We start from the raw sequence: 15,725 nt of genomic DNA on the forward strand, positions 1-15,725 counted from the left end.
AGGTGGACTCGGTTCAGTCAGCCTTAAAACTGTTGTCCTGCTATAAATGTAGTTTGGTCTTTGAAGGAAAAACTGTTTATTTTCAAGTTATAACTGAGCAGGCTGATGAGAATTCAAAAACTTTTGGGAAAATACGTAACCAAAAACCATGTGAGGAGACTCAATTATGGGAAAAAAAGGTGCAAGAACATAAAAACCTCACAGTGTTGATCAGAACATTGTAAATAGACACTGTAGAGGAAACGCAGCCAACAAGAGACGCCTGTGAATTCCCCTTTTCTAACCGCAGGCTGCCATGTGACATGATCTTCAAAATCATTTGAGTTTTTAGAGCTTTTGAAAATAGCAGCTCCGTACCTTGAGTGACACTCGTGTAAAAATCTTCAATTGCTTAATTCATGAAGAAACACCAAGGCCACACCAACAGACAAACAGCCTTTGATATCATTTTTGCACAAGATATTATATTGGATTTTTGAAATGACGGATGAATTTTTGATCACGGAACATATCAACACACTCACAAGACAAAAAATCTTCCTCAATTGTCGGAGGTCTTCTTATCGTTTTTTTCCTCTATATTTCATTCTAAAGATCGACTATGATTGAGGCCAATTCTTTTTACTTGCTCTAAGCAAACAAAAATGCAGGAGCTATATCTATAAATAGGATTTTATTGAACAAAACATTTTCATATCAAAATGCTATAAATGAGAGGCAGTGTAATTACAAACCTGCCCTTCTGAAAATCCTTTCACTAAAGTGCATTTAACCATAAACAATGATGCCAAAATGCTACATGAAGTGAACCTTGTATAATGTAATGTATCTAAGCCCCCATTAACATTTTACAATTTTCCAATTAGCCAGTGTTAATTAAATAACAGATTCTCTCGACTTCCGGAACCTCAAGCTGTTAGCAATAACAACAATAATAATAGCCCTGTTTAGCAAAAGAATAACAACGTTTAGCTTTATAAGACCAGAAAATGAAACAACCAATTCTCTAATCTGAGGAACAACCAGCTGCGATTTGTGGCAGAATAATATTTGATCACCTAATTCTGTTCATTGGGGTCAATAACTTTTTCTCAAATGTTCACACAACCATCACGGGAGGGGCAAATGCCACAATCAACAGAGTAACCTAGCTGCAAGATAACACAAAGCACAAGCATAATCGTTCCTCAAAATCAGAGTACGTGTTCATGACAGATATCCTTTTTATAACTTGCATATTTTGAGCGATCCAAGGCGACGGTACGCTGTTTACCAGACATGAAGCTGAGGGTATGCGTTGAAAGCTAATTGCACAAGTGAAATGCCACTCCTGCTGGAATTTGACAACCTGAATGGTGTGAAGCTCCGGGCTGCCCAAGTTCCCATTCTGTCACTCTGGGTTCAGCAGGCCCAGTCCATCACTCAAAATCAAAGGGGATTAAACATCTGTCAAAGCCTGCCCATTTCACCAAGCAGCAAAAGACACATTTAGGCATTGCGCATCTCCCCTGTGAAATACTGAGCTGTCTGACTCTGGATCCGGACAAATGAGGTCATTCGGCTCTGAAATAATGCAGTCGCCTGAGCTGCATCTAGCTTATATTTTAGGCAAGTAAACAGGAGATACGTGGGCAAATGTGTGAACACGCCAACGTAAGAGAGGTCATTTATACCCATACGACTAAGTCCGAGATTTGTGAAGCCTTTGGCTAAAAACGGTAGAAAAAAAAGATTCTTGCATTTGTCACATAGCATACACTCCCATTTCACTATCTGCACATCTCCTTCCCTCACTGTGTCCAACATTAGTGTGCTGTCATCTTCAACAGAGCTCTGTTTTATTCCCCCAGAGCTTCATCCTTGCCATCAACTACTCCACCCCTTCCCAGCACCTGCTAATTGTTCCCCTTTTTCTGCCTTATCAACCATTCCATCAAGAGATATGATATCCGTTTCCTCCATCCTTCTTTTCTGTGCACCACTCCAAAAACACATTAGCCCCTTTAGATCAGCAAGTCTTTCCCTCTGTCGTTCGTTTATCAATCCATCCCTGCACTGTCTTTCAATATTTATTCTCCATTCAGCTTCCTTCCTCACTTTGTTTTTCACACCTCCTCCATTTCTGACCTCTCATTTATTCCCCTCTTCCAGCGAGTATTGGTCCTGACAGTAGTGTCCCTAGCTCGGGCTCTGTATTCTGCGTGATTACACACTTGGTTAACTCATTCATGGAGTCGGCTCCTCTGCACTCTGCTTATTCACAGTCTTTCCTGCATGCAATCAATAGACAACATGCAGGTATAAACAACATTTTTCACTGTCAACAGGGTATGCTTGCCCCGTTGCAGTTCATACATAAGAAAAACAAACTTTTTAAACAGAAATTTTCATGTAATGTTTGATGGTTGATCAATGCTGAGTTTTAAAATTGAAATGTATTAAGTGCAATGGTATCCTTCATAAAATCCTCTCATATCAAACCAAGTAAGGCCTCTGCCTGCGCTTTCCCTGTTTGGGGGTCTGTGGCTTTCTTCACCTCCTCTGACATCCAGACCAAAGTGGGTGTTGCTCTTGAATTCCATACAGATCAGTGAGCAAACCAGTGTGACAGCACCAACTGAGCAAAACTTTTATTATTTCAAGAGAGTGACTGAAGGGGGAAGGAGAGGGAGGTCAAGACACTTACCTCACATTTCTAAAAGAGGACTGACACAACTTGAGAAAAATCTATGTTCTCCAAAATATTCACTGAGTTGCGAAAAGAAGGATAATGAAATCTAGCACACAAACTACATGAACACCGCCAATACAGGTTTAGACTGCTCCCGAGTTGCCGCATAAAGGGCAAGGTGTTCTAATGTTGTGCAGCAGTAGGATGGTGCAGGCGTGTGGCTGCACCTACAGGGGTTCAGTCAGCCACTGCTGGGTGTGAAAACAATGACAAACATCGAGAGACGTGACTAGAAAAACAGCTATGGCCACTCCTACAGTGCTCGGGTTGTATTCTGCTATGGCACCATTGCTACTAGCAGATATTCCCTTTAATCTGGAATGTCTGTATGGCATGGAATTCCCAAGATGTTAACTAGGGATAAACCATGTGTAGTAACATGGTACAATTCATGCGTAGCCCAGAAGAGTGAGTATTGTTTTTTTTTGTCGCCTATCCTCAGTGAATGTGTACATTTTTAAAACCACCATTTACTGCCTGAAGCTATCTGTGAGACAAAATGATAAGAATTGAATCAAGCTGATGTTCTAGCTCATTAAAATAACCAAATCTGTATTCAAGTAAAGAATCAATGTTACAATGTTATAAATGTTAAGGATTAAAAAAAACAAAAAGGCTAAGTTTTTTAGACCGTCGCAAACATTCAAATAAAAGAAGTAATAAAAATATATGTATAGAAATATAAAAATGTGCTGAAACAGTAATGACATAACACTAGCTTTTAATCTTTTTAATCTTAATTAAGTTGCTGCTTCTGAAAGGGCTTGTCTTGGCTTTATAAGTTGTGTGTAAAAGAGTCATTACCAGTTATTCTCCAAAGTTCACACTGGCTCTAATATTCATTTATAATCTGCATTCTTATCTATGCATATGACAGTTGTCAAGCATTTAGTTTTACAAAATAATAAATTGATATTTATGACAAATTGTTTATTTTGAAATGGCATCATATCATATCAAACAACTAAATGTAAAAGAACATTGTGGATGATATTTAGTCTGCATTTTTTGCAATGATAGCTAACTTTTACATCCTTGAATATTGAAATCGAAGGGGAAAGAACGCAAAGACGTTACATTTTAGGGGTCGTCTATGAGAATTCCTCCCAAAACAGACATTTTACTCTGTTATGTAACTTCAAACCACTGTGAACGCGACCAACGCAGTAGTGAGAACTGGCTGATACTGTTGTTGCCGGCCTCATGTTGTCGTTATCTTGGAAAGCAAATGTCCCTCTGAAAACCACCCCCAACAAGAGGCCTCCACCCTTCTTCTGCCCTGCTCACCCTCAGGCAGCCGCATGCAACACCTGAAATCCAGGTTGGCTCCTACGTATCGGAAAAGCTCCTCATTCACCTGTTAGTGCCATGTGCATTTTTGGACTTAACATCATACAAGCACAGGGAAATTCACTTTTGTGGCTTTAGGACAATCTAATTTAGTAAAGCAGCCACTAACCTACGCCTGGGAATGTGACTTTAATAAGCCTTTGGCTCTTCGCGCAGACATGTTTGGCTCAGTGAATTCATAATTTCATCGGGGGGCGGGAGGGGGTTACATGAGTTATAGAATTGCATCCTTGGCCGCCGGGGCTTTGAAACTGCTGACACCGATGTCACCTGTCAGTCAGTTCTGCACGCAACAACAGTGGAAATGGAATTCGAGCTGGAAAGAAGGTTATCTCAGAGCGATCTAAGCACCGTTTCTGACCACGAACTCGCAGAGAGAGAGCTTCCTCAACTTCTGCATCATCGGAGTTAAAAAAAAAGTCCTTTAAAATCCACTGAGCTGCGAGTTGTACTTTTGTAATAAATATACACTGTCATTGGACAGATGGCACGGAGTAAAAACACTGAGTCTGGGGGAACTTTGGCACATTTGGCAACTTAGCACGGCGTTTGGTAGTCCCCGTGTCAGGAGCCAGCGAAGGCGCACCTTGCACAAGGAATAAACCCAACCGGGCATAGCCGCGTTAGCAAAAACTGATGGTCTGCTAACGTTAGCCCGCTCGCCTTCTAAAGCGACGCTATAAATAAACAGTCCGTAAAACACAGTGGCATCCACGAAGATGGAATTGTGAGCTAACGCGGGCGCTGCCATCTCGGGTCAAATAACAGCAGGTCGTCGAGACACACAAATACCCGCCTGACCGCGGGGAACTCAACATTAGGTCGCCTTGCCGTTGCAGGTGGAGACCGTTGCCAGCTTTGCTACCATGCTAGCCCCGCAGCGCTAGGCTAGCAAGGCAACAAGCTACCCGCTTAAAGGTATATTGACGTGTTTAAGTGCAAATGCAACGGCATTTATGTCGACAGCACGCCAGCTTGATGCTGACCCCGGTGCTGTCAGTCTCAGATCTGTGCTTTTTGCTGCCAACGTAAGACAGACTGCGCAGTTGAGCTGTCATAAGCGAGGAAGCTAGCTCGGCAAGTTAGCCGTCCGTACTCACCCCATCAACCAATCCATGTTTGTTGCTTGCTCGGCTAGTGTTAGCAGGCAGGGGATAATTTCACCAGGAGTCGGAGGCGACCCCCTAGTTTATCCGGCCACCACCCTCGCTGCCCGGGTCGCCTTGCCCCCGAGTCCCGTAGCTCTCCCCGGTGTCCGCGTCCCTCACGGCTGTCGGCTCCTGGTCGGTCACAAACAAACCGCCGCTTAAACTTTGAGCGGTTGTCCTTGTTGTGTTCCCCAGCTAGCGCGGATCATGAAGCGGCAGGCGGACCAGTGTGTCGGCTGGTAGCGGGAGTGAAGCATTAGTGACTTTAAGCACGACGGCGAGCGGAGGGGAGCCGGGCAGCGGCACGGCTCCGTCCGGGATCGCGGGGTCCGGGGGTTGCTGTGGCGCTCAGTGATGCTGGACCGTAGCGATGCCGCCGGTCAACCCAGTAACCTCTGTCATGAAGCCTTGTGTGGCACCCGTGCTAGCTGACAGGCTGTACCGCCGGAGCTGCTGCTCTCTGAGCAAGTGTCTCATTGGAGTCCGGAAGTAAACACAAACCCGACCCTCTCCGTCTCTGCTGTGCGTGAGTCTCATGCACGGATGGAGCAGAGATACCGACCGCGATACATGGACCGCTTTCCTGTTTTAACACATATCTTCTCATTTATTATTTATCATAAGTTTCATAATAATGTGCTGAGCTGTCTCCTTCCGTTTTAATGCTCTATATATTTTTTCTTCTTCTATGTAATTTCTGGTAAATGAAAATACAATTTGGCGAAAGGAGAGCAGGCGACTATTCAAGATAAAAGATATGTTCATAATCTATTCAGTCACTTAACAATGCCATTAAAGTCAGTATATTGACACATCCATTGCCAGTTCAATCAAAGTTAATATTATTATACACGACAAGACATGCTGTCCCAGCTGTGAGTAATTTCCAAATCAAATTCTAAAAATTTTGGAAATTATATATCCAAACAAGCTAAATGCTGATTTTAAGCACAAAGGTTTTAAAGCAAACCTGTCCTTGAGCAAATCTGGGCCCACCAATTAATCCGTCTGTCTTTTCCATTTACTGAACATTTCACAGCGTTCATCGTTATAACACATAAAGCAGAAATATCCTTTCAACCAAGATCCAGAGGAATGTCACTGGAAGCTATATTTCTCTGTTGGAAGCCATTCATGTGCACTGACCTCTCACTGTGAACCCGGGCAGGCAGCAGGCAGCTACAGTAATGGACAATGTATCACTGGCAACATTAATATACACTATAAACCACACTTCTTTCTCTCACAAACCGTCTGTCCTCAAGTAGAACAGACCGTGTTTCATGTCTGGCTATTATTAATACCTCATGCTCCTCTAGACTGCGTTCACATCCACAGATTACAGTGGCATCTTATCCAACATCTCATCATTTTTTTTAACAAAGACTATGGAAGTCATCACAATGCACAGAGCATTTAAAATTATCAGCCCGACAGAGAAACATGTTACGGGGCGGTTAAATTAAAAATATTGGGAATTGAAAAGGCAGCTCCATTCTGCAGTTTTTAGAGTTTAATTATTATTTTTAAACAATTTACATTAAAAACAGACATAAAAAATTACATTCTTGATGCAGATGAAACACAAATATTTAATAGAGGGATGAATTAGCCACTGCATCATAGCTCAGAGTACAAACCAACAGGGGGCAGTGTCAGTAGAGGGTTTCGGTGTCCAAGCCTGATGTAAGAAACACACTATTGCTTGCTGCTTCTGCATGATCCAAAGGGTGCAGCTTTCACTTTGATTATCAATTTTGCTTCAAACCTTTACCTGTCATAAGGGGTTTTAGTTAATGACAGGCAGGCTTAAATCAGTGATGAATGTGACGTGACCTGTGTGCTCCTCTGTCATGGCACGGTGACTCACTGTCGCTGCCCCAGGTGCCAAGTGGCATGACATGCTGGGGCAGATCAGGGCTGGTTTGTAACTGACATGCATTAGATTTTGGGAATTCCATGGGATAACTGCAATTTTGGAATGTTGAGATAATTATTTGTTGCCCTGAAATGACTGTTCCCCCACCTTTCTAATAATTTTAAACCAAACTACATGATTGATTCTCTTCCGCAGTTCAAATGATGAATCTGCTTCCGCATTGTTGTGCTTCTCAGATTCCTTGTGATATTCTGGGACCGTTGGCTCCAAACAAAATATTAGTGCCACTTTTATGCAAATTTTCAGATCTAATTAGTTTAACTGAGTCAGAGGCTGTCTGCAGCCGGAGACTGGAAGAAGGCACAGACTGTGTGTGTTATTCCCTCAGGAGCCTCCTGCTGGTCTGGTGATAGGTGTCTTTGGGGGCGTGATTATGGGTGTGGGTTTTTGGGCATGCGTTGTGCCTCCAAGGGACTAGAATAAACATGCCCACCAAGGTTTAATTATTACATCACTGTTGTTCTGAGGAAGAGTCAAGCACCCGTGACTCTTGAAACAAGGATTAAAATCAACTGCTTCCTTTCCCAGTTTCCCATGAAGTTAGAGGGCAGATGTCACTAGGGAGCGGGGAGGGGGGTTATTCAGTTTTTACATTTAAATCTGAAATACTATCGGAGCAGAACCAGTGATTGCCATCAAGTCCCGACACTCCCCCTTTTCTGTCTCACCCTCTTCTGCTTCCTTCCCTTCCCCTCCCTTCTAGTCCCATGGTTTGCTCTGCATCCTCAGGCTTCTATAAATAACAGTAGCACATAGGCCACAGAGGGCATTGAGAATAAGAGCCCTGTTAACAAGAGGCAGAGCCTCGTGATTGGCTACTTGAAACTCCAGCGCCCTGATGGCCACCAATCAGCTCCACGAGGGGTGGAGTCAAAACTATGATTGACAAGATATTGTTGAACTGCTGCTATCAGATGTAATGCCACATGTAGCCACATGGAGGCAGTGTGGGATCCTTGATGACAAACCATTGCAATGTAGTCTGATTTTAGTTTTGATATTAACTTTATAAAACCAAGTAGTTGTCCACGAACCACTTAATGTCTATCTATCTATCTATCTATCTATCTATCTATCTATCTATCTATCTATCTATCTATCTATCTATCTATCTATCTATCTATCTATCTATCTATCTATCTATTTATCTATCTATCTATCTATCTATCTATCTATCTATTATGAAAAGTTGTCGAAAGCTTTTTGAAAGATTTTTTCGCAAACATTCCCCAAACTGTGAAAGTGTAGCAATATTGTGGGACATGGTTTACTATATCTTAATAACAATGGTTAATAACAATTAACCATGTAAAGAACCAATGTTTAATGTATTTGCACTGACAAGCAGGGGAAAGTCTTTAAATAGTTGTTGGGTTTGCAATAATATTCATTTTTTATGTTTACCAATGCAGTTAAAAATCCAAGTAATCTACACTTTTATTAATCTATTTTTTCCAATGCTGTTAATTTAGATCCTTGAGATCATGTAGATTTCTCAGGCAGATATATATTATGGAATATTGGGTTTCCAGGGGATTGAAAAGTATGTAAGTATAGGTGTTTGCAAAAACATAAAGAATATGTATGTATGATCTGCGGGTATCTCATTTCACACTGTATTCTAGGAGAGAGCAGCATCACACGATTGTTGGGTGTCCATCCACTTATTTTAAGAAACACAGAATTGCTTTTAACTTTTGCAGGAGCTAAATGCTGGAGCACTTAATTTAAGTGTCAATTTAACCTCTTCAGTTTTTTGAGAAACACCCTCTGACAGTTAGAAATAACTTCACCTATTTTTTGGGGAACTGATTATGATAACGTATTCAGGAAAATTGGAGTATAATAAGTTTATTATTTTACATGGTAAATAGTACAACCTAAAATAATCACCATTGTCATGCATTTGATATGTTTGTATCTATAAATATAATACACCACATCAGTTACTAAGAACAACAATAAAGTGGTAAGTTTGTTATACTTTCATAAAACATTTTAATTAGGAAGCAGAAATGAGTAGAGGAAGCAAGATGAGTCAGATCAGTAATTTCCTTTTCGTTACAAACAACGGGTCCCTGTGGAATCCAATTGTCTTCAGTGCATGGCCCACTGCATTCTTTACATTGGTTTACAAAAAAAGTTGCGCAAAGACAGTCTGTTTATTTATCTATTTCTTACTTTTAGTTTTCTCTTTTTTTGGTTTATTTAGTGGGCTTTCAAGAGAAATTTGCTGAATATGACAAACATTGCTTTCAGTATAATCTTTCTGAGACCATTAACGATGATAAAAAAATACATTGTCTTACTGTTTTTTTTTGTATCCGAGACAGATAGTGAATTGGTCTCCATGCTTTCGTCACCACAAAAGTAATGAAGCTGCAAAGTAATGAAGTAAAGCAGTAAAAAAAAAAAATCTGTTTGACAGATATGAAGATTATTTAAGTCTCCAACAGTAACTTTCCAGGACAGAATCAGCATCCCAGTTACTGCAACTTCTTAACAAGCATCAGTATTTTACAGTCAGACTGAACCTTTTACATGGTGGTAAATCATGTAAAGGAAATGGGACAGATATCTGAATATTCTTTGCTTTTCCTCATGAATAAACCAGTTCATCTGAACAGAGGTGTCATCAAAGGTGTCTGGCCGGTTGGAGTGAAATTTCAGTCTCTCCCATCTCCTCATAATCTCCCTCCGCTGCACTTTATGACACTGGGCTTTCACCAGAATAGGCATTAGGTGGTATTTTCAGCATCACATCGCCAGTGATAAGCAGTTTGTGCCACAGATGTGCTGTGTGGGAAAACGAGACGCACTCTGGTCAGGTGCTCATCGAGAGGTAGCCAAGGTCACTTCCTGAAATCCATCCACTTGTCAATAACGGGGCGCCCAGGGGTCGATATTCTCCCATTCCACAGCAGTCAGCCCGGTGCAGTGCCTGGGAGAGACCAGCGTCACCCCACTCACTCAACTGACTATGTAATCTGTGGCAGCACTGTGTGCTGTGTATTTGAACTGGAGTGTAGTTGATTTAAAGAATGACAAAATATTACTCTGTATTCTAACAGCAATTATCATAATTGTTTTTTTCCTGTAAGAGTGTTGCAGAGTGACAGTAATTAGACTGATGGCAGCTTACTTCCAAGTGCCAATAAGCCTCAACAGTGAATTTGAAGAATGCCACACCTGTACACACCTTGTTGAACAGTCAGCTTAAAGTAAAAAAAAAATTACAGTTGTTTATGTAGTTTGACAAGTCACCATGGTTGAGATAGCGAAAAAAAAACTAACAAAGAAACCAGTTGTTTAATTGTTGTTTCAGTTCATGGGAATGAAGTGAGTGTTATGAATTGAGATTTACTTAAATACACATAGTACTGGGGTGAAACAGACATAAAAAAGGCCTTGCACTTTCTGTGTGTGTGAGTGTGTGTGTGTGTGTGTGTGTGTGTGTGTGTGTGTGTGTGTGTGTGTAGGTCTTTTTCTATTTCTGGGCAGCATGGTGGCACAGTTGTAAGCACTTTCTCCTTTCTGCAAGAAAGAACCTTTTTTTGATACAGACAGAAAGCCTTTCTGGGTTTGCATGCTCTCCCCATGTCTGTGTGGGTTTTCTACAATTTCCTCCTCCATTTTTATTATTATTATTATTATTATTATTATTATTATTATTCGACACTACTATATTATACTATATTACATTACTATTATTATTCATTCATTTCTTCATACATTCATTTCTTCATTCATCATCTTCATGACTACATGGTGGCCAATTGAAAAAATTGAAAGTTTCCTTAGTAGAACAATTGCAGAAGGCATTAATTATCTTCAGTGTGAGTATCCTTATATGAAGCACTGTACATGTACATTTTTTTTTTTTTTTTTACTGTTTTTACAATCCTACTTTTATTTATTTTTGTTATGTTTTACTTGAAACTCTGGCACAATAATTCTCTTCGGAATAAATAAAGTTGTTCTTATTCTTATTCTTATTCTTAAATACGTGGTAAATATAAAGGGCCAGGGACACCTTCACGTACCTTTCTTTTGTAACTTTTATGAAAGATTGTGTTTATATTAAAGTCAAGGCTTGTAACAAAACTCCTACTTGATCTTGTTTCATCCTAAAATGTTCAAATTATTACCAATTGTGGTGCATTTTTGTAGTTTGAACAGTAAAGGCATTGAAAGTATCTAGATGCCAACAAAAGAAAACTTTATCTTGGTTACGGAGAAACAAACTGTATACACTGTTTTTCTGCCAGAATCATAATCTTGGTGGTCTGAGGCCTCAAATTTTTGGACACACACACACATGTACACACACACACAAACACACACACACACACACTGACCAGTCAAATCCAATCATACAGTATATCTCCAGCACTGAGCTGAACTATTGGCTGAGCATGACTTATATTATTTATTCATTGCTTGGAGCAATAACTCAAAAAGCCATTAGGAGGCATTAAAATGGAGACGCCTCACATTACCTTTGCATGAATAATGAATGTTTAATAGTGGTAGAGAGTGTGTGAAGTGCGTGTCAGTGTGTATTAGGTAATTTTAAAATCATTATTCATAAAAATACAAAAATATTTTGCTCAGAGATGTTTCAGCCCTTTAACTTTTTTATCATAAGTTTTTGAAATTATTGTATATGTTACATATATTTATTAGATGATGATTTATTAGATTATTACCATATTCTCAAAAATAGCAGTTTAAATAGAGAGAGGGACAAATGCTTTAGCATCCATCTATCCATCTTCTGCTTAAGGTCCATCATGGTTGGCAGCAGTCTGAGCAGGGAGGCACAGACTTCCCTATCCCTGGAGACAGAGTAATTTTTCAAAAAAATCATTATTTACTTGCAAATTCAGCAAATCATTGATTTATTTCAGAAAGTGAAGTTCGTCAACATTTATATAAGATCCATCGACTTTACCACAATAATCAGATGACAACCAGTAAAGTACCACCAGGGACAAAAGATTTATGCCTACATTTAAGAAGCACAAATAAAATAACGTTCAACGTCATTAATTCACAAAGTACTTGATTTCTGTTGAAGTTATAATGATTATTGATTCATTTCATAATAAACAACAAAAAACATCGGACTTGCCGATTCTTTCTTCTTAAAAACAATACTTTGTTTGTTTCCACGCATCATGTCCATTCTGATTTTGTAACCATATTTGAATGTGAAAAAGATAAGTATTTGTGTGTGTGCGTGCATGTGTATATATCTATATAGTTACCGTTAACAGGCTGACCTCATCTTTGATGGATTCATTTGCAGTTTTTTCCTGTAATAATCACATAATATAAGGCGATGATAATAATGACCTCTTGCATGACTGGATTTCACATTGTTGGCACCGCCAAGTCTGCCTGCCTCTGTGTGTATATGTGTGTGTGTGTGTGTGTGTGTGTGTGTGTGTGTGTGTTTGTTCTTGTGTCACTGCTGGCTCCGCTCTGACGGCTGATGTCTTGCTGTATGAGTCAGTCTTCTGGCCACATTACTCATGTCTGCAGGCCTACCTGGCTCCAGCACTCTCCGCCCGGAGAGAGGCGGAGAGGTGCAGGAAAGAGGAGGATGGAGCTGTGAGGATGTGGGAGAGGGACGGGAGAAGAAATGTAATATCTTTTGAAGTAAAATAAAGACGTGAAAACAAAGAGTTTGGTAGAATGACACCAGTCGGGGTTTTAAAAAAGGGAAGTGCGAGGTCGGTGCGCTTCGTGCACAGTATCGCCTCTGGTGCATTAAACCCAGACTGACTAGCACGATAGTCAAAGCGTAATGATTTAATACAGTAAATGTTCCATGATCACAGTGATAAAGAGCCCCCACCCACCCGCCCACCCACCCCCTTCAAAAACATCAGACATGAAGTCATTTTCAGCCAGAAGCAAATCAACAGAAATAGCTTGCATGTGGCTCTGAGGTCATGGGCAGAGCAGAAAAATGATAACACAACAGCAGCAGCCACACACACACACACACACACACACACACACACACACACACACACGGTGTGTGTCAGCAGCAGGAGGTCCGCTGTGATGCAGGGATGCAGCCTTTTGTCTCAACTGAATAAATTTTCTTCTGTCTGTATACCACCAGACAGTTTATACCTGAAATAAAATCATATCGTGGACAAAAACCACCCACACTGACAGTGATTTTGTAGATTTTTTTGGATCTTGAATTACAATTATCTGGGGATTAGGATGGCAGGGAGTGCAGAAACCAAAACTAGGGGCTTGACATGGCAAAATTGAAGAAAATATCATCCATTTTAGGTGTAGTTTATCATCTTAACTGGGGTGGGCAATTATTTTGGCTGGTGGGCCACATTTCATATTTAATTTTCATGTGTGGGCCAATGAGGTAACATGTAAATTGAAGAAAATGAAAATTGCAATCAAATATTTAATTTTTGGGGCATTTAATTTCAACTTTAAAATAATTATTGATCGTATAAATGTGCTGGCATTATTTTGTTTGTAATCATCCATACAAAATTAAACAAAAGGAAAAAATAAGGAGTTTCTGAATTCAGTATGGATTGAGAATTCCAAGAAAATAGTTTGGCGGGCCGGATAAAGAAGCAAAATGTAGCCCACGGGCTGTAAAATTCCCAGGTCTGATCTAAACAGAGAAACACAGAAGGCAAGGCAGCACACATTTTAATTAATAAGAAATAAATGCATTTGGAATTATAAGGTTTTTGAGGCTTAACAATCCTGGTGTCAAAGTCATTTTAAGACCACAAGAATTGTCTCAGAAGCAATATATTTCGATCATTCTGATTAAGTATCTTATTTTTCCTGACAGGCAAACAATAGAAGGTCAATATTATCTATTGTAGCATCTTTAGTAAAGTTAGTGATACTACCTTCTCTGATATGTGAATGAACAGTACTTTATAGAGTTAGTTGAGTAGAGTTGTTAATAGTTCAGACATCTCTGTGGACTTTGTTTTTACCTCTAAAGAAGCTAAAAACAATAAACAAGACTATTAAACCCACAGCGACTAGTTATAATGTTATTTATTGTTTATGAGCTAATAATAATAAAGATTAATGCTGTAAGAAGCTCAAAATGAGCACTTAGCATTATGTAATGAAGTGCGTGGTATATAACGAACAGAAAGAAAGGCCCCAAGATGACGACAGTATCTAAGTGGGACAATATTGGACATGTTACGTCTCCTGCTGCTGATGGGCTGGAAAAGTGGTTCCCACTGTGTCAGCAGCGCGATGGGAACACGCTTTGCGGGAAAATTTGGAAAATTCAGATGTGAAATTTCTGCATGACAGCTGCGCACCCCAGGCCAGTGCCAGCGGTCTGCTCTGCATCGGGTCGTGATCCAAAAACACAATTATCTTCCTCAGATTACTGAAGATGTTAAAGTAACTCTTGGATAAAGATAAGATGTTGTCTTTATGTTTCAAGCGTATCTGCTCGGTGGAACATAGAGGAACCAAGTCGGTTATAAAGAGAGAACTTCATTGGCAGAACCCATTTTTTTCCAGACGGAAATCCCCTGAAATGTTTTCTCTGCACACACATGTGGTCCTGTGGTGTGTGTGCATGTGTGTGTATGTGTGTGTGTGTGTGAGCCCTCCCCAGAACCCACTACATCGCTTCTCATAATTTTCCTCGTAAGTAATTCGGACAAAAGATGTGTTGGTGAGAAAAAGCTTTTACACACAACTGATGAAGTGCTGAAAACTGCTGAAACCCTCCTTCTGTCTGAAGCTGAGGGTCAGATTATTTTTGTTCGATCGTCCAGCCAGATGAGGCAATATCTGACCTTGTCAGCACTGAAACATCCACATGAAGTGCTTTTCTTCTTCGTTGGTGGTCCTGGATGTGGTTTTGGAGGTGCACACCCTGAGATATAGGATACATGCCGGTATGTGCTGCTGACAGCAGGAGTAGAAACTCTATGTGTGTGTGTGTGTTAGTGAGTGTGTTTGACGCATTGATGGGGATTTGACCTGAGCAGGATAGTGCTGATGGAGCTGATAGTGGCAGGGAGAGAGAGAGAGAGAGAGGGCGGGAGTTGCTGTTTGTTCCACCGTTAGAAAGCCAGAGACAGATGTCAGCAATGGCAGCTGCTGCAATCAGCATTTTGAACATACACACAACATGTACACAATTCACACACACACACATGCTCTTACTGTGGAAACAGTGCCTTAATTCTACATAGAAACCTACAGGGAGCCGTGTCACTTCCTTCGTTCATTCATTCATTTTCACTGCCTCTCAGAGATCCTTCCCCATCAGCTGATTCACTTCCAACCTGCCGCTTGAAGGAACAACATTATCGATCTCCCCCTTTCTTTCAAACTGCGGCCTCTGACTTTCATTTTGCACTAGGTGGCAGCAGTCAGTAACACAACACCTGTCTCAATAACGCGCACGTCAGTCTGTCCGGTCATCAGTCAAACCATCCTCCTATAGATTATGGGATGCCTGTGTCCGTCTGCTTGAACTGGGTCTGCGCGGTTGTTGTTACATTTCAAGGGCGCC

General features: G+C 40.5%; 1 protein-coding gene across 1 annotated transcript in view; it reads right to left on the reverse strand.

Annotated features, from left to right (window-relative positions):
• Positions 1 to 5,691, reverse strand: part of mob2a (MOB kinase activator 2a) — a 64,087-nt gene extending 58,396 nt beyond the window's left edge. The window contains exon 1 of the mRNA XM_086162640.1: positions 5,182 to 5,691. Coding sequence (XP_086018766.1) covers positions 5,182 to 5,198 — 17 coding nt within the window. The 5' untranslated portion in view covers positions 5,199 to 5,691. The remainder of the gene's footprint in view (positions 1 to 5,181) is intronic.
• Between the last annotated feature and the right edge of the window lie 10,034 nt (positions 5,692 to 15,725).

Source organism: Fistularia commersonii, chromosome 17 (assembly GCF_037954325.1).
Source record: "Fistularia commersonii isolate RoL2024-O1a breed Wild chromosome 17, RoL_Fcom_v1.0, whole genome shotgun sequence".
Taxonomy (NCBI): domain Eukaryota; kingdom Metazoa; phylum Chordata; class Actinopteri; order Syngnathiformes; family Fistulariidae; genus Fistularia; species Fistularia commersonii.